The following is a 22137-nucleotide window of genomic DNA, read 5'->3' on the forward strand; positions in this document are numbered from 1 at the left end:
ATCACTCACTCTGATGCAGCTGCTGCCTTATCTCAAGCTTGATAACCAGAAAGCTAACCTCATAATCAGAAGTCTTGCTGATAAGCCCTTGCACCGCCAGTGCCCGTCCTCCCCCTTGCAGCTGGGCTCTCAGCACCTCTGAAAAAAAGCCCTATATGCAGTGAGGGAACCCTCAAGGGCTTCAGGCTGGAGAGAGGGAAGTAAGGGGAGAGCAGAAGAGAAGAAAGAGATGGTGGGCTCTTGGGGAAAGCCAGGATGCTACGGCACTTTACCTGCCTCCGCTGTGTGCGCCTCCTTCCCCGCGCTCGCAGTGCAGTGGGCTGGGCGGCTCCGGCCAGGGACCCCAAGAGCAGGGGCAGGGGCCGGGGCCAGCACCGCCTCGCAGCCTCAGGTGTCTGCCCAGCAGCACCCAGCCCGCAGCCAGAGTGGGGGGAAAGTCCCCTCTGCTGGGGAGCTCGAGGGCGAGGGACTCGCGCGGCAGGCAGAAGAGGATGCTCCCCCCCCGAGATGAAGAGAGCTCAACGAGTTGCGTGGGGGAAACACAGAGGGCCAGGCTGGCGCTGCCCAGCGCCCTGCTCCACCCACCTCCCCACCCCGAGCCCGGGCAGGCGGCCCTGGGCTCCTCGGGGCAGAATACGAACCGACTGTACCTGGGACTACCCAGCAAAAGGGGGCTGTGGTTTCTGTGAGACGAAGTTGTTCCAACTTTGTGTTGAAAGTTTCCGACAAAATCGTGCCCTTGTACAGCATCTTTCTCCCGCGATGCAACACATCCAGTGCCACCTTGACAGAACAGATAATTTAGTTACTCTCCAGGGCAAAACACTGCACATTAGTGAGATCACCGAAGTGCGACTTGCACGCTGTCACCCACAGCAGGACAGAGACAGCAGAGGGACAAGGCAGGTTCCCCAAGCCCGGGAGTAATGAGTTTGGACATTGGACTTGCAACAAACACTTGTCCCCTGGATGACACCTTGAAGTATTTTAGGCAATTTAATCAACTACTGGACTCAAGAGTTTCTTTGCACGGGCTGTGTGAGCAGACATTAACCGCACACAAATGCGCTCTCAAGGTCTGGAAGGAGAAAGAATCCTGTCCCTGGCACAATGCGCCCCTTCCTTCACAAGAAACTGATTAACTGATTTTAGAAGTATAAGGTAAGTACAGTCCTTTGGGGCTACTCTGTACGTTCAACAGGACTAAGCAGGTTTTTGACCCTGCTGAGTTTAAGCTTACTCCGATCATAGCTTTTTCCTGTTATTGCTCATGTTTTAATAAGTGTTTCAATTCCGCATCTCAAGTGCGAGAATATTTGTTTAGATAGAGGAAACAAAATAGGAAATCATAAGAAAAAAAACCAACGCTGTTATTTACATTGCACCTTCTGTCCTAACACCTCTCAAAGCTATTACAAACCAAAGTCCTAAGTGACAGGACTAAAAGATATGAGAAGTGAAGTGCATAGTTGCTTGTGTGATTTTTAACCTGTGGGATTAAAACACTGAAGGATCTTTGAGGAAGTTTGTCTTACTACATATCTGCTACATGAAGCTAAAATCATTACAGATTAAGAAACATATTTTCCCCACTAACAGAGGAGTACAAATGAAGGCAACAAACCAAAAATGTATGGATTCACTCCAGATCATACACAGTTCATTCTTCCAACAGACAAATCTGATTGTACTCCACGCCAAAATTCAACAGCACATGCTGAAATGAGAATAATACTGAGCCTGAATTACTGTTGAAAAAAACCCACACCAGTCAAATCCCTCACCCCATACTACAGAACACTTACTATTCCACAAAGATAAATAATAGAGAATAAAAGGCTATTAAATTAGCAGGAGAAATCACTAACCATCAGGCAAAGGGAGGCCAAGGCAAATCTAACAAGACATGCCGAAGCATCCTACCTGGCATAAGAACACCAATCACGAAAAAAACACAACGCACTTCTTTAGACTTCAAAAGCAAAAGATAAAGTCAGTTCTTCTTTACTTACCAGCTGATATACGAGCTGAGGTTTCTGCGCTCTCTCACAACACTTGCATCTCAAGCAACACAATGCACACGCCTGCCAGTTCCATACTACTTATGATGCCGCTTGTTGTTTTAAAGGAAGGTTTCATCCCAACTGCCAGAAATTATCCATTTTAAACAGAGTTTTTTAAAAACAAGACATGTTAAAATAAATAGCATTTATTTAGTGTTCCTGAAGAAAATGTCCCTAGCTAGCAAAACGTTAAAGATCAGGTGCCTATAGCCTGATCCTCAGAGGCAGTTGGACTCACAAAATTTGCAAGAAACTGCCTGCAAGTTTTTTAAGCTGAAAACTTTTGGGAACAACTTGCTTAGAAAGTTTGTTATTAAACCCATCAGTTTAAAGTGCAGTTTTGGCAAGTTCTACCATAACACCTTTAGCTGGAAAATGGCAAAAGCAATGAGGATTTATGAGGCTTTGAGAGGAACATGAAGGAAACCCAACCAAAAGCGATAAATTTCTTGTGGACTGTTATCCCTTTAAACAACACTTAAATGCTGCTCAAGTAAACACAAGGTTGTGATGCTACTGAGAGCTTGATTCTCAACACAAAGAGCAGTTGCAGACAAGCATGGCTATGGTTACAAAAATGAACACAAAAGTTAATGCAAAAGGTAATCTCAAAAAAAGTTTATTAGCATGATTAAAAACATGTGAATAATTACAGTAATAGAGAAAAGTAACTTAGCATGGAAGAACACCCATTTCAACAGTTTATATTCAACAAGGCTGGAACTGAATGGATAACTTTATTGCCAGATTTCACTTGATTTCTTTAACAACAGTTCACATTGTATCAGTTTCATCATTGTTAGGACTATTGCTTTGTTTGGATCTGATCCTTGTTGCAGGTAAGTATAAAAAAATATCCCCCGTTACTGCTGGACTGCAGAATGCATTGTTGGTTTAAGAGCTGGTAAAAAAGAAATTCTCAACTGAAGAGTCCGTTTAAAAAACAACCTTTTTTTCCTAATCATACTACAAAGAAATACATTAGTATTTTGGCCTTTAAATTTCTTACATGGTATTTATTTAGCATGGCAATTCCCAAATTCCCTCCCTTTAAGTAACCATAAATCAAACCCCTCTTTCAGAGGCTGCTTCTTGGGTTAGATTCTGGAGATTTACTTCATACACGCTCACACTGGCTTGAGGACGAAGACAGCATCATCTAGTACATAGTAGTCATTGTACATATCACCTTCACATAGGTATGGCAGTCTGGTGAAAGCCTCTATGGCAAAACCAGCTTTACTGAAAACTTCTGGCAGGCTATTCACCTGTTCTTCCCAAGTGTGCCCTTTGATTTCCAGAACTTCTGAGGGTTTTTCCCACTTGCCACCTACTGAGAAAACAAAACAGTTTTGCTTACATTATAAAGAAAACTTTATTGTGTATTTTCTTACAGAAAGCATTTTACACAGATTATATTCCATTCCACTCCAAACAGGAGGCTGACAAGCCATTTGGAGAGCTGTTGCAAGATCAGGTCAAGTTTTTGCCTATTTTTCAGAAGCAGCTCCTTCTTAAGGTTATCTTTTGTTACATTTTTAACTAGCGGTTCCAAGACTGGCTGAAAAGTAACTTCCACTAGTGAGGCTGGTGTTCAGCAGACATGGACAGACTGAAGATCTTTTCCGCATATGAAATTCTTTCTTTATTCTTTTGGCCACTGTCTGGCCAAAGAGGGCTTCAGGTAATTACAGTAAATAGAGCCAGCAAGTTATTATGATTTGCTGTGAAGCTTCCATCAGTAGACAACCGCGTTATAATGGATGGCTACAGATTCTTTGTTCCTCCAGCGGCCACCTACTAGCTAATACGGTAAAGACTGCCTAGGGTCATACAAAATTAAGAAGCCAAACACTTGTAGCATGCTGGAAAATGTGTTGTCATTTGTTATATCCAATTAAATAATCTGAAGGATTATAAGTACAACTCTCAGAAGTTTAAAATTTAAAAAACTCTTCAGTCATTTTCCAAGTAATGTCATCCATAAATGACAAATCTTTTCTGGTTTGGTCTGTACCTTTAAACAGTTTGCTAAACGCAGTAGTAAACACTCTTCTAAACAGGAAGTTCTAAATCATGTGATTCAAAGCATTCTGCAACTCCAAAGATTTCCTCAGTTCCCCTTCATTCAAGCAGAATCATTTCCAGAGAGATACAAGAAATGGCATCTTTCAACAAATTAAAAAACGTGCTAATGCTGGCATTTGACTGGATTCTGTACAGTGCTGGTAAGACTTTTTTTAAGCTTCTTCTATTTTCCCATGTAGTAACAGTTAAACAGGACTGAAAATGTTGCAGTTATGATTTACAACATAGCCACAAAAAGAGCACAGTATAAAGTTTTGCTGAGAATCAAGCTAATTTCTGCTATCTTCATACAACTTCCAAATTAAACAACTGTTAGCAAATGCTTTTTCTTCCAGAAGTCTGAAATGCTCCTGTAATCTATGATTTCTGAGTCAAAGCCTACTGCACTTCCCTGCAAAGAATGCTCCAGCAGCAGCAGCATAGTTTCAGTGCAGCTCTGCTTGTTTGGGAGGAGGGTTTGGGAAGTTCAGCAGACACTATCTACATGAACCGCAGCCATGGAGGTCTGCTCTGCAAGGCCAGCCAGAGCCCTGGAGTAAGGTGGAAGAGAAGGGGATCATCTGCAGAAGCACAAGCTACTGCCTTTCACCACACAGGGTGCAAGTACACCAACAACTTGTATTACTACAATCTTCAGATTGTTGTAGCTGCTACGGAACAGCTCTGATGTTGATCTGACACAGAAGTCGAGTTTCATTTTATTCTTGCAGAAGTCACAGACACTGAATCAGCTTGGATTTGGTCCATAAAACACTCAGTAATAAAAATGATGAAGGGACAATGCTGATTGTCCACCATGGACAGGCTTATAAATTGTGTCTCAGCAGTAGATTAAGAGACTTCAGTTTATTTTTCTTCTAATTCGTTATCTTCTAGTCAGTAGACAAGGATGCTGTTAAGCTACTACCTTCATTTTCACTGCAATAATGTAAATTCCTTTGTTTAAATATCTAAGCGATTTATTTGAATAACATTAAATATATTAAACCAGTATTTAAATTATGGATTTCAATAAAGACTTAAAAAAATATCCCAGACTGGTCATACTAAACCTTAAATTTCAGTTCCTTAATTAGAATTTTCTTCTCCGATTAACCTTCCTATTTTCTCTGCGCACATTTTTAAACGTCAGAACTAACAAGCAATATTATTATCCTTAGAAACCCAGAGTCAATGTATGTGATAAAGTGGAAGAACGCCTAGGAACTACTATGAATTCTAATCGATGCTATGAAATTGCTAAATTATGAATGTCTCTGTTTACGATGTTTCCACTGCCTGCCATCAGGCTGTCTGACTTGACTCAGATCAGGGACAGTGGAAGAGAGAGAAACCCTTGCAGTACTACTCCACCGAGCATCCAATATCACACAACACCCAACCCTCCACTGCCCACTAGCCCCCGCCCCAATCCCCAAAACACTCAAGACTAAATCTGAGGCAGGGAACTACACAAAGTATTCTTTTGGTCTTCTCCAGCGCCAGAGGAGACATTCAAATTATTTCAGATATACAAATCGTCTCTACTTTTTCAGAAAAACAGAAAGCTAAGCACATTACCATGCAGGTGAAACTGTGAAATGAACACATGGGCAAACTGTAGGAATTATTGAAAGAAAAAGTTTGCTGAAAACAAACCTTTCCAGTTTGGAACGTGGTTGGTATTCCTCCTTTCCTCCTACCTTTTCTCGAGTGAACCAGAAGCAGCTTACTTTCTTTTTAGATTGTGCTTTGCTTTTTAACTGTCCTTCACATTACCAATTTTTTATTCTCAACAGGTGCTGCAGATACCTGCCAAGTCACTGTAACACAACCCAGATTTCAGGAAGCTGACTACTCCATGCACACTGTGTTCTTAACGTGTGTTTTCTCTGCCTCTGGATGCCCCTCATCCCCACCTCAAGTTCTATGGTTTCGCTTTTTAACTAATGAACATGAGGATTTGTGTACTCCTGAATGCACAGATCATCAAAAGTACAAAGTACATTTACTACCAGAAAATAACATTTCACTTCAGATCAATGGTCTGACTGTAGATGACAATGCTCTTTATATCTGTGGAATAGCATTTTCAGATTCAAGTTCACCCCATTCTAAACAAACAGGAGATGGAACAATACTAACAAAAACAGGTCAGTTCATCATTCCTTCTTAATGAAGCATCTTAAAAGAAATAAATTGTCTTTCCTAAATACTCTCTTTATATGTTCAAGAATGGCATTTAAGATGGAAATACCAACAAAACCATTAGGAATAGTATGATTATATTAAAACATTAATAGTAAAACCATGGAGGGATTCTACAAATAAGCATCTTAACCTCATTTGCTAATTAGACTGTTCTGTCATATGATGCACATGACTAGAATTCTACAAAAGAAAGAAGTTTTGTACTCGTGTTATCTAACCATACTCTACATCCTCTTACATGAAGACTTTAATGGCTGTCAGAAAGGAAGTATCAACAGAAGAAGGAGAAGTATAGAAACTGACATTCAGTGGAAATACATGCAACAGAGTACAGGGTCTCAGAACTGGGGATTCACTGTGCCAACCTGAGAAAAAAGTTTTCGTTCTGAACCTTTGTATCATTCCCCTTCTAGTTAGGAAAGTGATGAGACTTCATTAACTACATTTCAGTTTTACATGCCTAAAATAGGGAAAAAAAAAAAAACCCAAACCCCAAACCAACAACCCACAACCTAGCTGAATTATTACTTTCCCTGTATTCATTCCTTCCTCCATCTAATTGCATTTCTGAACAAAAGCCTGTAAGCTTTATTCAAATATTCCTTTACAAGAGCAGAAAACTGGATTGTATTCTCTGTCTACCCCTAAAGGAGGGCTTCATAATAAAAAATAACAAGTCTCCATTGCCCTTGCAAACATTCAGGGAAACAAAAGTGATCTCACTAAGGAATTTAGACTGAAAATGAACCAGAAAATATTGATGAGTGTAAGGTTTTTTTAATTCCTCAGAGAAAGGGGGCTGAGATGCAGAATCTTAAGAAAATTATGTGAATCAGAAGAACTGTCCTTTATTCTAACACTCACTTTTAATAAAGGAGCGAAGAAGCAGCACAGCAATGGAAAACTCATCTTCATGATCATCGCCTCATCCTTACTGTTTCTATACAGCACGACTGTATTCACATTCTTTGTAATCTACAAGGTAGGCTCGAAGTGATTTTTCTGATATTGTTCATTTTGTAAATCTAAGCAGTTTCAACATCTCCATAAGGAGAATAAAAAGATATTCCTAGATTCCATAACTTCTATGATTAACTTTTAAAGAGGCGGTTGGTTGAAGTTCATATGCTGCACACATCTGCAAACTCTCGTGTGGCACATACCTGTACTCTCAAGAGCAACCATATTTTCTTTTTTCAGTAAAGTGTCTAGATTATTCTGAGAGTATTAATTGGCAAGTTGGAGATTATCTATCAAGGCACACTCAAGAAGAAAAACTAGAAATTACCATTGTAAAGTCATCAACTCTCTGGATTAGTTTCCAGTAAAGATAAAATAATTTAAATTTAATGTCAAAGTATTTGTGAGCTGCTGTAAAGTTATGGCAGACTGACTTCACTTGTATAATGAAGTTCTATTCATACATCATACATACACAGAAAAAATTACCTTGGTAAAATTTAAAAATATGAGAGTCTTAGAGAAGTTTTATGCTTATGGGAAACAAACACATTAGAATGCACCTGGTTAAAAATACATAACTATGGGATTTTTTTCTAAATCTAGAACAAAATTTCCATTTAATTAAAAACAAATACCCATAGCTGCAACTGGAATCTTTACACAACAGTGAGACTGACATGAGAACGAGGACTTCACAGTACTAAGTGGTATGACAGGGCAAATTGTTCTTTGCTGTAGTGATCACTGTCTAAGCATAAAGACAGGACACTCTTTTCGATTTTTTTCTTTAAACTAGGTGAAGTAGTATAGTGGGAAAAATTAATCAAGACTTCTTCAGTGGAAAAACTGATATCTGTGATGCCATTGGTTTATTTTTGAGAATTGGGTAGTGCTTCAGGCAGGACCCACTGTACTGAAAGTAAAAATACTTGCAACATCTACTGATGCAAGCAGATGCATCTGAAAAAGGCCTTACAGGCTTGAAAACTTGAAAACTCTGATTTTTCCAGTAGTATAAGCTGATCTAATGAAAAGACTTCTATTTACAAACAGTTTGACGCTGTAAAGGGGCAACACTTTTAGCTATTCAGGTACGTTAGCAGCTGCCTTTTCACCTTACGTTTTAATCATTTTTTATTTTATTATCCCTCCCTCCAGTTAAAACCAAAGCTGCTAAAGAAAAGTGGGAATGAAGATCAAAGAACTGAGAACTGTGTATGTTATCACTTTGTTTGCTTTGTCTATGATTCAGAGCTTTGTTTGTTTCTTTTTAAAGTATATTGGGCATCAATTTTGTGGTTAATTCATGATTCAGTTAAAGAGACATTCAGAGCTGTTAAGGTTTCACTTCAGATTTGTACAAAACTAGTTAGTGATTTTACATTTAACTAATTTTAACAAATTGATTAATTAGTTTGTTTTTAACGAATTGGATACAGGATAAAGTCAATCTATGTAAAGACCATCTGTAACACAAAAGTTCCTTTAGGTTTTAAGAAAATTTTGTTGGAACTTCTTCTGAAAATAACAGATTTCCCTATTAATTTTTTGTTTGTTTAAATGGTATATTCAGGTAAGCCCTAATGTATTTAAAACAAGGCTATTAAGAACTTCTATCATCGTGTATCCTTGAATAAAAGTCAGAAGCCATACATTTAAATATGCATTAAAGAAGGTATGTATGTTAAGAGTTGTAATATTAATGTAATTTAAAACCCTCCTGCCTGCCAAACTATGTTCTTAAAGTGTTATTTAGTAACATTCCCAAAAATCACATACAGGGAAAAAAACAGAATTATAAAAAGGTAGAAAAAGAGGCTTCCCCCAACTTCGTGTAGCACTGACCTAAAATGTTTTAAATAATTTGCAGAAAATCAGTAGCGGACGAAAAATTTTTCAAGCAATTGCCCAGGAACTTCAAAAGCAGAGGTACGCTGAACATTGCCAACAGCCTGTAAGTATCTATCTACCAATACTGAAATTTATGGGGAAAAAGAGGAACCGACAGTTTTTAGGAGTACACCATTTCAATTTCCTCTGGAAATAGTATTTTCTTTTTTTTAGACTTTTATCAACTTTAAAAGTATTCTGCACAACAATCAAAGACATTATAGAGCATTCTAAATGACCATGCATATACAATATATTTTTTTATATATATATGAGATAGCATACACCTTATAGAATGTTTGTAGATACATTTAAAAAAGAAGCTTCCATAAATTTGCATTTTGCCAAGAATAGGTCTGAAAAAGTGGTTCTGCACTGTTTGGTAAAATGCATAGAGTTATGAAGAGTTCATTTTTGAAAAATGTTTCAATTGTATTTCCTCTTGCTCCCTTAGCCCAGGTTAGCTAGGTGACAGAAACATAACGAAACTGTTATAAAAGCTCTACAACAATCTTACAGATATTTCCCCCTCCTTCAACTTACAGAGCCTAAACTAAGTATTCAACATCACTGGGTAAAGCCACACAATTTATTTCATCATTCCAAATTTATGCCAGTCAGTCTTATATGACGATATGACAAGAATTTTGCATATGTCATGTAAGTTACAAAAAAACAACTTTAGAAGTCACATATATTTGCAAAGAAAATGGCTTCAAAATCCTGCTTCAAAAGCGTTGCTTCTCTTGAGAAGCAGTATAAAGTCTTTCCTATTCTGAGCGTGGACCGCACTGCTTCAGAGATGCAAGGAGAAAGAAAAAGAAACATTGAACAAAGTCAAACACTTCTCCTCTGTACATTTTTACTTCACTTATTTCCATACAGCCCCAATTGTTTTCCTCTGCAATTACCCCTTTAAAGACTTCAAGTTGTTGCTGACATGACCTGGGCCTTGGTTTGAGTGTCAGATATGAACACAGTGAAAATATGGGGCATGTTTTACTGCCTTGGTGCTCCCTAGAGATTATGAAAAGCCAAGAGGAAAAGAAATATGTTTGGAATCCCATAGATGCCACATGAACACTCAGTAACTAAGTACTTCTGCTTTTTCCCCTAGGATGATTTGGAAGATGACACTGTTTATCAGAACAGATGAGCATGTGTGGCAGTTCAGACTTGTTCAATATTTCTCATGCAAGCAAAGGGGCAGATGAAGAAGTTAAGCTTCTTTACAGACTTCCTTTGCTTTAAAAAGAGATGAGAAAACCTTGCAGGGCAGTGTTCTTCCAGAGTATTTTCTAAACAGATCACCAAAACCAAGTGCATTACACATTACATCTATGTTATATATTACTTCTATTTTCCATTCTGCAAAAATAAGAACTGTGGTAAAAGACTTCATCTTTCATAACTGATAATGCCTCATAAAAGTTTCCTTTTTCAGTTTAGATTTAATACCAAGTCTTTTTTTCTTTTTACATGTATTCCTTTTACATGAATTGAGCATTTGTGAAAGATGTACGATAATTGCGAGCAGCAGAAAATAAACTTGTTTCATAGATGAAATTCTGGGCTTAGTCACATTAATGTCATAGTTATTGACGTAACAGATATACAGATCAACAGTTACTGTTTAAGCTGTTGTTAAGACTCAGAGTAAAACCTATGTATACTGTAGACAGGCAAGCAGAAAAAACACAACAGTATAAATGCATGTACTAGCATGGTAAAATTCATTTGGGACAGGAGCTTCTTCCTAGCCTATTTAAGAAAGGAAAGCAGTGGTCATAGTGAGAAGGTTGCCCCTGCAATAGTAAAATTGGCTTGCTAGACAGGCAACCCCCATCTTCCAGATTACCATCATCCAAAGTCAGGATTACCTGGAGCACCAAGTTTTGCCTTTACATGCCTGTTCAACATTGGATACAAGCGTGAACACAGAACTATACCACTTAGTCAGGGTAGTATACTTTTTTTTCAAAGTACCTTTTCTTCTTTTTTTTTTTGTTTAGCAGATTCTACCTAGCCAATCTACAAAATCAGCACTTTTACAAGAAATGTTAGCATCAGGCATTCTCCCTACTAAAGAAGGGCCGCATCTTTTATCATCATTTAAAAAAAGCAAGGCTTTGTTTAACAAATGAAACAGCATTTCTCACTTCAGTGAGATGAGAACTGACAACTGAGACAAAGCAAGGGTCCATCTAGCACAGTACTGTGTTTCCAGCTCAGTTTAGTACCAAGTATTTCAGGACGATAGGAATACAAAGATGTGTTTTCTACCCCTGTCAATCAGTCAGAATGACATTAACGTATTCAACAAGAAAATTTCACAATCCCAGGCTGCTAGCGTTTGCTACTTCTGCAGTATGGTGTCTCTGACATTTTTATTTCAGAGAAACTTAAAGCAGTCTAGTAATATATTCTCTAATAATGCCTTTAAAGAAATATGATGTCTATATTAGGAAATACAAAGAATTTTCATATGACTATGGGTTCTGTATTAAAAACATAAAGTTATAATAATACATATTCTTATGTGACTAGTCTAATACCTCATGATTCATCCCGCTTATTTGCCAAATTTAGACATGTGCAGTAAGTGCATTCCTTGTTGTTCTGTATGTTGAAATTAGAACTCTGAAAAACCCCAGAAAGAATTTATTACTAAGCTACTTCAGACTCTAGGTGTCACTGTAATTCCAGAAACAGTAAGCACAGAAATACATTTTACCTCCTCCTCCACCTCGCTTTGTTCTCTTAAAACAAGTTTTATGTTATTCACATAGACAGTTTCCACAATTGCCCTCCCATTACATTGCATGTAATAACTCAAATACCTCATTTTGATGAAAATAATTTCTCTATTTCCAGAAACAGATCCATACACTGATCAAAGACCTTACCTGCCTCATCTCTTCTTCATTTGTTCCCCCCTCTAAAATTCAAAAGTTTCTCTAGGTGGGTCCAAACTGTTTTTAATTAGCTGCTATATGAAGTTACTTGAGCCATGAAATGTTCCCTTTGAACGTTCCAAGTATATTTTTTTGTTAAATATAAAGCATATGTACGTATCTAACACTTTTAAAAATGCTCTGTCTTGTACAACAGCTGAATGAAAATACTGAAATTCTACAATAATTTGTACATCATGAAGACAGTCTGGCAGTTCATTGTCTATTTCTTTAGACTACAGTTAAATAGACCTTAAGTGGGAAAGCTTCAGAGGAATGACAGTAACTTTTGTGTGTGCTAACTTGTATTTTCTAAAGTAGTTTATACGGGCCCATATCCATGATAGTGGTAAACAGACAAACTGAATATGTTTTTAAGTTTTAGACCACATGAAGGAAACAAAACTGCCTTACGCAAAGTGACTACTCTGCTACAAGTCACCACCACAAAAAAAAAGTATGGCTTTGGTTTACAAGACATCGTACAACAGATTTCAACTTTCAACATGTAGGAATGACCAAGTTCAACAATCACAGAACAGGTTTCCAGTCCCTTGGGATTTATAAATTAAACACCCTATTCTCCTCCCAGTATATTGTAGAAGATAAATGACGAAGGATATAAGTGGCCTTAGAGTAGTTTCTTCCTTAATTTATCCTGTTGGGCCAGGAAGTTGCATGAGGTCCATCAGGTGGTTACCCAACAACATGCAGAAAAGTAAATGCTGGGTGCAATAGTGATTGCAAAACACAATAGCACATAGTTTTGGAGGCACACAAACAAAAAAGCCACCCAAATAATTCCTCAATTTCTGCTTCTAATATGCCAATGAAAGACTAGAAAGATGCTGCTGTAATTTGGAATTTTAAAGAGTTTTTAAAAGAGGAAGCCATATTGTTCCACATTATGGGAACAGTAAGTTGTAACCAAATATGCCTGAAATACTAGACAGATGTGTGAGTCAACTCCATCTCATTTAAGACACACTACTTTTCAGAACAGTTGCAAAATTATAGGCTCAAATGCTGTATTTTAAGCTATTCTTCATCTGATGGCATTATTTTTTGTACTTAAAACTCCACGCCAAAACCCCACCCCGCCGCCAAAATACCACTGGCATATAAAAAGAGGAAAAAAAATTCTGTTTGATGCATTTGTGATTACCAGAATGTTAAGGTTATTAGTTCTGTATTTTGTGGGCACACATGCCTTTCTGCACACAGATCTTAATACTCATGGAGAGCCATTGTCCAAACGATGACTGATGAACACCAGCCTTCTGGAATCCAAACCACCTTTAGGGTGCCTCAACCTTAATCCACAATCATAGGCACATTAAAAAAAGTTTGTAGTCTCTTTTGAAGTTTAGTCATAAGGTCAGATTCATTTGACAATCTCTCATGTATTTCTTTAAAATGCAACTAGGGGAAATAATGGAGTTTTGGCACTGAATTTTATTTTTTTATTCCAGTTACTAATACAATATAAATACTGGTTGATACTTTGTATTAGTAGGGGTCTATATTTTACTTTGAGAGCTCATGCTGGAAAGTGAACGTTATCTCCCTATGAATTTTTAGGAGAGGTTCCTCTGGAACACTTGAAACAGTTTGACCTGAACTGCTCTATTCAGCGTTACAGACAGTTCTGATGGTTTTGCTCAATTGGTTGCTAGAGACAACTGGGGTTACCTATATGACAGCAGCAGAGGGCCCTAATCAGAGATCAGTTTTCCCATGTTGCTCCAACACAGCTCAAATGTGGCAACCTGCAGAACAGGATATGTGACTTTAATACTTGAGCTTTTTGTTGGTGCCGACAATGTATACTGGGGAATTAAGAAAACAGCTTACATCATGTGGCCTATTTACCTATGATTTCATACTTCTGAACATGCACCGTACAAGTTACTTGTAAAAATAAAATACAAACATGCCAATTATTTATTAAACATTTAATTTGGGATACTATAACCTACAAATATTTTCTTTACCTGCCTAAATAGCTATTAGTCTGTGTACTTACTATTTTCCACATATGGGTGAAATGGCAGAACTAATGCTAGAATGACTCTGCCTCTAGTTGGCTCCAGTACACTTCTAATATCTTTTAATACAGTCAGTGGTTGATCACAGCGATCCAGCAAATTCAAACAGCTGATAACATCATACTGAAATCCTGTGTTTTGCCATTCATTTATACCAAGCACCCTACAAAGGGAATGTTAAACACAAGCTGACTTCAGAGAGAACCACTGAAGACAAAAGTTCCCTATGGAAGTGTTGGTAGTGCATGTAAGGTCTGCCACCTAGGCAATGAGAAGAGACAAGACATAATCTTTCTGGTCTTTTGGAAAACTATGAACCTTTACATTGCCTTATAATCAACAGGCAGTAAAGGAGACAAAAATTAAAACCCAAGGTATTAAAAAAAAGTGTTGTCCTAGAATAAAACTGAAGATACTTCTCAAGGAACAACAAAGCTGAAATATGATTAATGGCTTGCTGCGTTCTATCCACTCTGGTTTACCAGTGTGCAAACGGGGATTGCAAAGTAGCTGTTATGTTTCCACTCAAAAACAGGTGAAGAAAAGAAATCCACAGTTCCTTCATTCTTTGGGTTGAAGTCTAGGGATATAGTGCCTGAAATACTAACCATTACTCAACAAGACTGGATCTGCTGCCTGCAAGAACCTCCGGGAGCTGTGACGAGTGCACGAACAAAGTTCTGAAAGTGCTGAGGTTTCTGTTACTAAATATTATTCAATCTTAACAGCAGGAGCTAAGCATAGCAAAAATAAAAAAATCTTTACACAGTCATCTATACTGTGGGATTAGATAGACACAGATTATTGAGGTATCCTTATTACCAGGATTCAGCTTGCTTTCTCTGCAGTACCTGTGTCTTCCTCTTGCAATTTTGGACTGCTCAGTTAGACTGTTCATCCGAATTTAATCTTCCTGACTCCCTTGATTAAAGCAATTTATGCAAGCTACGAAGGAAGATACTTCAAAATGGTTGTTGCTTATTTTGTCTTAACTGATAACAGGGAACATCAGCGTAACAAAAGCACTGGAAAGACAGAACATGAGACGTGTTTGTTTTCCTGCTTTTGTACAGGTACACCTTTCCCATAATGATCAAACAATAGAGGAATTGGCTGAAAATACTGAACCCTCATTAAATATTACATATAGATTACTTTGCTAAAATGTCTGATATAAAAGATGTAGGAAGAATTCAGTGCAATACCTGTATTTCTTCTTCTGAAGCTGCCATATCATAGTTTCAGACAATTCAGTGGCATAGATTTCTTCAAAGTGAGGACTCATGACTTTAGTGACTTCTCCATCCCCAGCCCCCAAATCAAGAAGTCTGTGGGATTTCCATTCTGGATTTATTTTAAGCAGTCTTTGAAATTGTTCTGGGGAAAACACAAACATTGAGCCCCTTCCTAGCAGCCTGAAATGTAAAAATGAGAAATGATCAATTTTGTGCAAACTTTAACAGGAAGGACAATGAAGTAATTTAGAATGTGCTTTGGCAGCAACCAGTCACACATAATAGTAGACAAGGTCCCTGCTCTGATAAATTTTAAATCCAGTTCAACTTGCCTTGCACTTGTCAGAGATCAAACACATAGCCACATGCGGTTACAGCAGTTCAGACTTCAGGAGGAATTTGTTTAGGTAAGGAAGAGCTCATGCAGTGCAGCTCAAGAAAACGATCGCATTAAAAAAAAAAAAAGAGGGGGGAGAGAAAGTGAGGGAAAGATAAAGACTGAACCTTATTTGTCACATTTGCAGATTTGAACCTCTGCCACCTACCTTAAAAAAAAAAAAAAAAAGATTAAATAGCAGAGGAAATAAAATGGCTCCAGACACAGAAGTATGCACAATGAATGAGGAACAGGATGTGGAACTAGGAGGGAAGCCAGGGAACAGGTTTAAAGAAAGGATGGGGGTAACACCGCTGGAGTGGCAAAAGAGATTTTTTTAATTGTATGTTACAATGGCTTTTGCTGCTATCTGCAGATCCTGCATTCAACATGAAGAGCTGTAGCATAGAAAATAGGCAACTCATTAAGGAATTGGGTAGAGGTGACAGCTGGATTCCTTACGGATCAAGTCAATGACATACCTGCCTGTAACTGTTTGAAGACTACATAGTGACAGATTTCAGCTGTCATGGCAGAATTCAGAAGATGAAACAGTTAGGAGAGCAAGCAGAGGAAAAAGAACTGGTCAGTAACAGACCGAAGGCAGATAAATACTGTTATTTAAACTATTGTTGGACAGCAGGTTCAACTTAAAAAAAATGAACAGAAATCTTTTATGTTCAAGGGGAAAAAAAAGGTAAACAAAGATAAAAAGAATCGAAGAATAAAAAACTGTGAAAAGGCGGCAGCCTAGGAAAGATTGACTGTACTAAAACCCAAAGAAAGAAAGAAACAAACAAACAAAAAAGATAGACCATACGAAGTCCTATAGAAGAAACTAAATCAGGATATTAAATGTATAAAAATAAACAGAATACAGCCAATTTAAGCAGAGCCCACTTGCAGCATGCTTGTGTCAGTCCACACTGTATAATTGGCTCACCGTTATTATTCCTAACAGCACTATGAGGTGTTATTCAAAGCACTGGAGAGGCTTTGAAAAAATGGAAGAGAAAGGAAGAAGAGGAGACCAAAGAAACCTTTATATAAAGCTACAAGTAACTAAGAACACCACAGGGAAGCTCAGAAAGTCATCTGGTTAGAAAATAAGAAAAAGGATTATTTTTCTAGCCTTAGTAGACAGCTACTACCCTCATATCAGACTGTGCAGAAGTATGTAGTAGGTGCAGAGACGGGGATGGTGGAGAAATTGGGTAAATGTAACAAAATGCATTCTTCATAAGGTCAAAACTGATAAGCTATTTAGCATATGTCTGAATGGGGTGACGTGAGCAAAAAAGGCACTGACTTTTTGGAAAAAGATACTAAAGCGCCCAGGAACAGCTAAACTCCTCAGCAACCACAGAAGAGACTGATACAATAACACTAGGAGCATATTGTTTTATAAACTTCTCTTCTTCCTGCCTTCCTGATGTTTCATCAGTCAAATACACTACATCAGAAGTTACCCGTCCAAGTACAGATTACACACAAATTGAGGTGAAATTAAGTTTTACAGAGTAAGAGAAAGGACAGAATTCTGTTCCACATTACTGTTTCTAGACATAACACTCAGCCAAGTTCTGCACTGTTTAGAAATCTGCCTAGCTTTGCAGTGGGTGTGCACACAGTCTCTCGTAAGAAGAGTTTTAGATGCAATACAGAACTGACTGGATACAGCCACGTTCAACAAGGACAATCACAACACTAACTGATACAGACATGGCAGTAGGTAAAGGGCAAGGTGGGGGGGAAGAAAGCAGAGGGAAGAGGGATATGTTGTCTAACACAAAGAGAACTTTTATTCAGAAGGAAGTTAATACAATTAATAGTTATAAAATATAGTTAGAGCCCTACGACTGTCTCTTATTAATTGCAATTACCTCCTCCGTCCCCTCATACTGGAAATGGTGTTCTTCAATTAAGGGTGTGAAGAGCAGCATAAGGCATTTCAGATCCGTTAGACTGGCAAAGGGAAAACTACAAATTTAATAAAAGCTGACAGATCAAGGGGTAGGACTGAACACTTGAAAACTCTAAATCCAAACTGTATTTAGTTTACCTAAAATTGACTTTTCACTTACCCATTGATAGAAGTTCTAGACATAAAGAGGCTAAAAATTGAGGACACAAAAGAGTGATAGAGCTGGATAAATAACCAGCCTGATTTCTCAATGCTGTTGTTTAAGAAGATCTGTGTTCCTTGGTCAAGGTAACTCTGGACAAAAATAGGCTGAAGGGATTCAGACAACTGTTCTGTGTTGCAGACATACCACTAGAGAAAGAGATAAAGGATCATTAAAAACTTCAGCAATATAAAACCAGAAGTAGTTAAAACAAATTGAATACACAGAAGGCTACTATCAATTTCTGTAAATATAACAAATTTAGTTTCTCCTACAGACTTTTCAACAAGCTCCAGGATTAATTTAACTTAGGTTTCAACTGTAATCAAGTGAGGACCAATTACTTGCTAAGAAATAATGCTTTTAAATTTTTGTCTTAATCATTACTCTGTACTTCAAAGAATTCTACAAAGTAAATTCCCTAGAAAGCAAACACAGGTCCTCTGGGAACAGCATGGAACAGCACCATGCTGATAAAATAGTATCAAGTGGGATAACATGGTTTTCTATCTTCCAACTCATTGACAGCTTTTCCCTAGGCATCCTCTGAGAAGAAATCAGCAGGTGCATTTGCAATATCTTTCCAAGAGAGGAGATAAAGAATCCAATCAATACTTTAGACCACAACTTGTCTGTCTTATAGCACTGTTGGACTCTGTTTCTTCACTTACCAGTACCAACAAGCAGGTCCACAAGTTTTTTGAAACAATTACGTCTAAGAAGCTGCCTCTCAGTACCTCTACTTAAACAAAGGAGCAGGTTCCCACATCTAGGAAGTCATCAGTATCAGCTGAAATGCATTTCTATACTTTTATATTGGTAAAATCTAAAGCCCAAGCCAAAACGGGCCGATGATTCCTTTCACCTTTTGTTTCCTGGTAACAACCATCCCTATACAAAGTAAACTACCTCTGATATACAACCTGTTGTTCAATTAATTGTGAAGGAAAAGAATGCTACTTTTTGATATAAAATCTAGCTGGAAAAGTAATACACCATACAGTATCTCAATATTTTGCTACCCATGTGTAAGGTCTATCTAAGCTCCTTCTTTAGCATCTGCATTACATTATTTTAAATGCAAAATCTTGTGCAAAACAAGGCAAAACTATAGAAATTCTGAAATTTTAGGATCCTGTTGGCCACCTTCTGCAACTCCAGCAAATGCCTCTAATGCTGCAGCATTCTGGAATGTCAACACTGGTAATAAAATTCAAAAGTCGCTCATTGCTAGGTTGCAATGCCAAGCTAAAAACCCCTTCCACTCAATATGCAGAAGTTACAAAAAAAAAGTTTTAAATGCAATTGTAATTAAGAACATCACTATTATTTTTCACTCTCCTACCCTTATGAAGAGTTATTGTCAGCCCTTCTCATAGAATCTCTAATGCCATCATGTCTGTTTTCCAATGTCAAGAGAATGTTAGCTGTCGAGAATAGTTCTTATCTCCCCCTTAGATCTTGCAATAACATTTCTGAATCTGGCTGCATGTGTTTATTGTGTAGATAGGGAGCTATAAGTATCTTAAAAAGAAATGGAGAGTTTTAACAGAATCTTGTAAACATGCATGTAGACGGACAGCAAATGGTCAGCTGGGGTAACTCCCCAATGACTTGACACCTAAGATTGTGCCTATAGACATACCACGCAAAATGTATGCTCATATCTGATCCCTTCACATTTGTTTTACCTTGTTGGGAGAGGAACAGCCACTTGACGCACATTTAACACAGTGTTCAGCACAATGGGCCTTCCAGCCACTACTGTAATACAGATAATAATGGGACAGAATTCTTATTGCAGCGTCCTGCTGCTTTATAATAATAGTGCCAGCAAGCACAGCAGAGCAGACAGCTGCACCAAGATCATTATGCCAGATTCATAAACAGGGGCTCCATCAAACACTGACCCAAAGTAGCAAGGGAAGTCAAGACCCTTCATCTGAGGGGCAAACATATGCCTGCTTAGGTTTACTTTGAAAACCACTTGAATAACAGCTACATTTCTGGTGGAATCAGGCTCTCAACTGTACTTTCAAACACACCTGGCGGTGGCACAAATAAGTGATCTTTTCCTCTAAAAGCCAAATTTTGAGCAAGTCTGTACCACATGATGGGACAGGGATCCCCAAGACTGCTGATTTACCAGTTTAGGTCTTCATTCACTGCAGCGCAGTGCTAGTTAAATGAATCAGCGTAGTCCAGTGATTCCCAAAAGGAATCTTTTGTGGGTCGTGAAAAACCACTAAAGCAGCAGCCTGTGTACTTTGTCCATCCATCTTCAGAAGCCAATTTCAAGAGCCTGGCAGAGTGAACAGTCCCATGGTGCTGAGGAAGCAGGTTGGGATACGTGTCAGGTGTACTCATGAGGCTGCTGCCTAGCCACACTGGACAGGTTTGGAGTGGCTCAGATGATCTGCCTTTTTCAATGAGTTGCCATTTTCAATCCAGAAGAAAATGTATGCAATTATCAAAGCTTTGGAAAACACAGGCTTTGTTCCATAAGCAATATGACTACATATATGCTGTACCTGAGCTCATACACCTTGATTCTGCACTGAACTGTCACCTGTAAGTTCCAGGATCTGGCCATGGAAATCAACAGTCCTACAATTCTTGTCTTTAAAGACTTCTAAATATTGATACATACTGACATAATCATTAACAGAACAATGATGGTGACAACTGTGCGAAGAGAAGCTTGTTTCCAGAAATTAGGTGTTGCCCACAGACCTCCTCTAATTTCTTTTTCATAGTTAATCTTGCCAGTAAGGTTATTGGCAGCTACCTATATAACACTAGTGAATAACAGAAATTATAACAAACTATAAGAAGAAAAAACCCAAAGCAACACAGGATAAAACCAATCCAATTTTCAAATGACAAAACTGGTGAAAAACATCTTAATTTTGGAACTGCTTCCTTTGAGCAGCAACTGCTTTTGTTTTCCTCCATGTCCAGCATATAAAGAGCGCTTTTCAGGCCACTAGTTTCAAGACATAAAGTGTATCAATCTCTCATAGCACAACAGTAGAAAAACTACAGCACAAAAATCTGAAAAGATATGTTAAGACCTTTCTTATAATAAAGGTTATAACTATTGACAACTCTTGCCTAATATTAGTGAAAGGAAGAAAATGTTCTTTTAGCTAACTTATGTAAAACTAATGAAGTCAGTAAAACTGCAGAGAATGAAAGTACCTGGGGCCTCAACATGCAATTCTTACTTATGAGTAACCCCACAAACTCAGTAATCATAAATCTTACTAAGCTTACTAAATAATCAATACTTTAAGTTATAAAATCTAGATCAAATAAATTAGAAATGGAGACCATCTGCCTGTGAACGACATGATCATCTCCATAACACATTTCCTTGGTTGACCTGTCTTTACACAAAAAGACTTTCACAAAAAGACTTTCAGATTTTCTTTGTTCACCAGAATGAAGTTTTTTCTATAAATCTAAATTCTGCTTCTCTTTGTACTCATGTACTGAATGATCCAAACAGCAGATCGTATTCATTAAACCCCAGTAATACATTCACTCAGTAGCAAGATTCCGGCTGTCAGTGCCCACCCAAAGTACTAAAAAAGCTCCAGTAATGGATCAGCTTGAAGAATTATGGTGCATAGTTATGTTCTTCCTTTGTACAGCAGTCCTCAAGTATTTATGCTCTGTCTTCTCCATTAGTTTGGCTCTGTGTATTTTACTTAGAACAAGCCAGTATCTTCCTTCAGCACAAAGAGCTCTCATTAGCCCTTCTGAACTCCTGTCAGATTTTCAGTAGCATTTTGGTAAAACGAAATGCAGATCTGAACATATTCCAAATGCAATCATATCACATATCCATTGCATTGCAAGGGTATAGGCCCCAATTTCTCCACAAAGTACAGATCCACGTGCCAATATTGCCCAAATATAGCACTAACCTTTTACTGCAACCGTATTGCGTTGCAAACTCATTTCTAGTTTGCCACCTACTACGTTCCAAGGCCTCTGTGAGCTTCACAGTTTCCCAGTCGCTCACTTTTTTTATTTTCCTCTAGATACACCGGTACTAATTAAAAACGTCTGATTACAAGCCCACCTGCAAACTTCATTTAAGTGTACTCGTAGAGCTCAGCGGGAAAAACGCAAAGCGCAAGTTCACACCTCTCAGGAGCCGCTCTGGCCCCCAGCCCGATGCATTGCCGCTCTCGGG

At 38.1% G+C, this 22137-nt stretch overlaps 2 protein-coding genes across 2 annotated transcripts; one reads left to right on the forward strand and one right to left on the reverse strand.

The window, feature by feature from the left end:
* Positions 1-2665: 2665 nt before the first annotated feature.
* Positions 2666-18082, reverse strand: METTL9 (methyltransferase like 9; the record flags this gene model as incomplete). The annotated part of the gene is made up of 4 exons (XM_010291914.1): positions 2666-3396; positions 14175-14359; positions 15402-15611; positions 17892-18082. Coding segments are annotated over 4 exons (792 nt in total), but the record flags the coding sequence as incomplete, so codon positions are not given.
* On the forward strand, positions 4225-10350 carry IGSF6 (immunoglobulin superfamily, member 6). The gene is made up of 7 exons (XM_010291912.1): positions 4225-4291; positions 5930-6283; positions 6535-6536; positions 7228-7323; positions 8463-8519; positions 9175-9258; positions 10312-10350. The coding sequence occupies exons 1-7, from the start codon at positions 4225-4227 to the stop codon at positions 10348-10350; spliced, it is 699 nt and encodes a 232-aa protein (XP_010290214.1).
* Positions 18083-22137: the final 4055 nt, after the last annotated feature.

Source organism: Phaethon lepturus, unplaced genomic scaffold (genome assembly GCF_000687285.1).
Source record: "Phaethon lepturus isolate BGI_N335 unplaced genomic scaffold, ASM68728v1 scaffold29157, whole genome shotgun sequence".
In the NCBI taxonomy this organism is placed as follows: Eukaryota; Metazoa; Chordata; class Aves; order Phaethontiformes; family Phaethontidae; genus Phaethon; species Phaethon lepturus.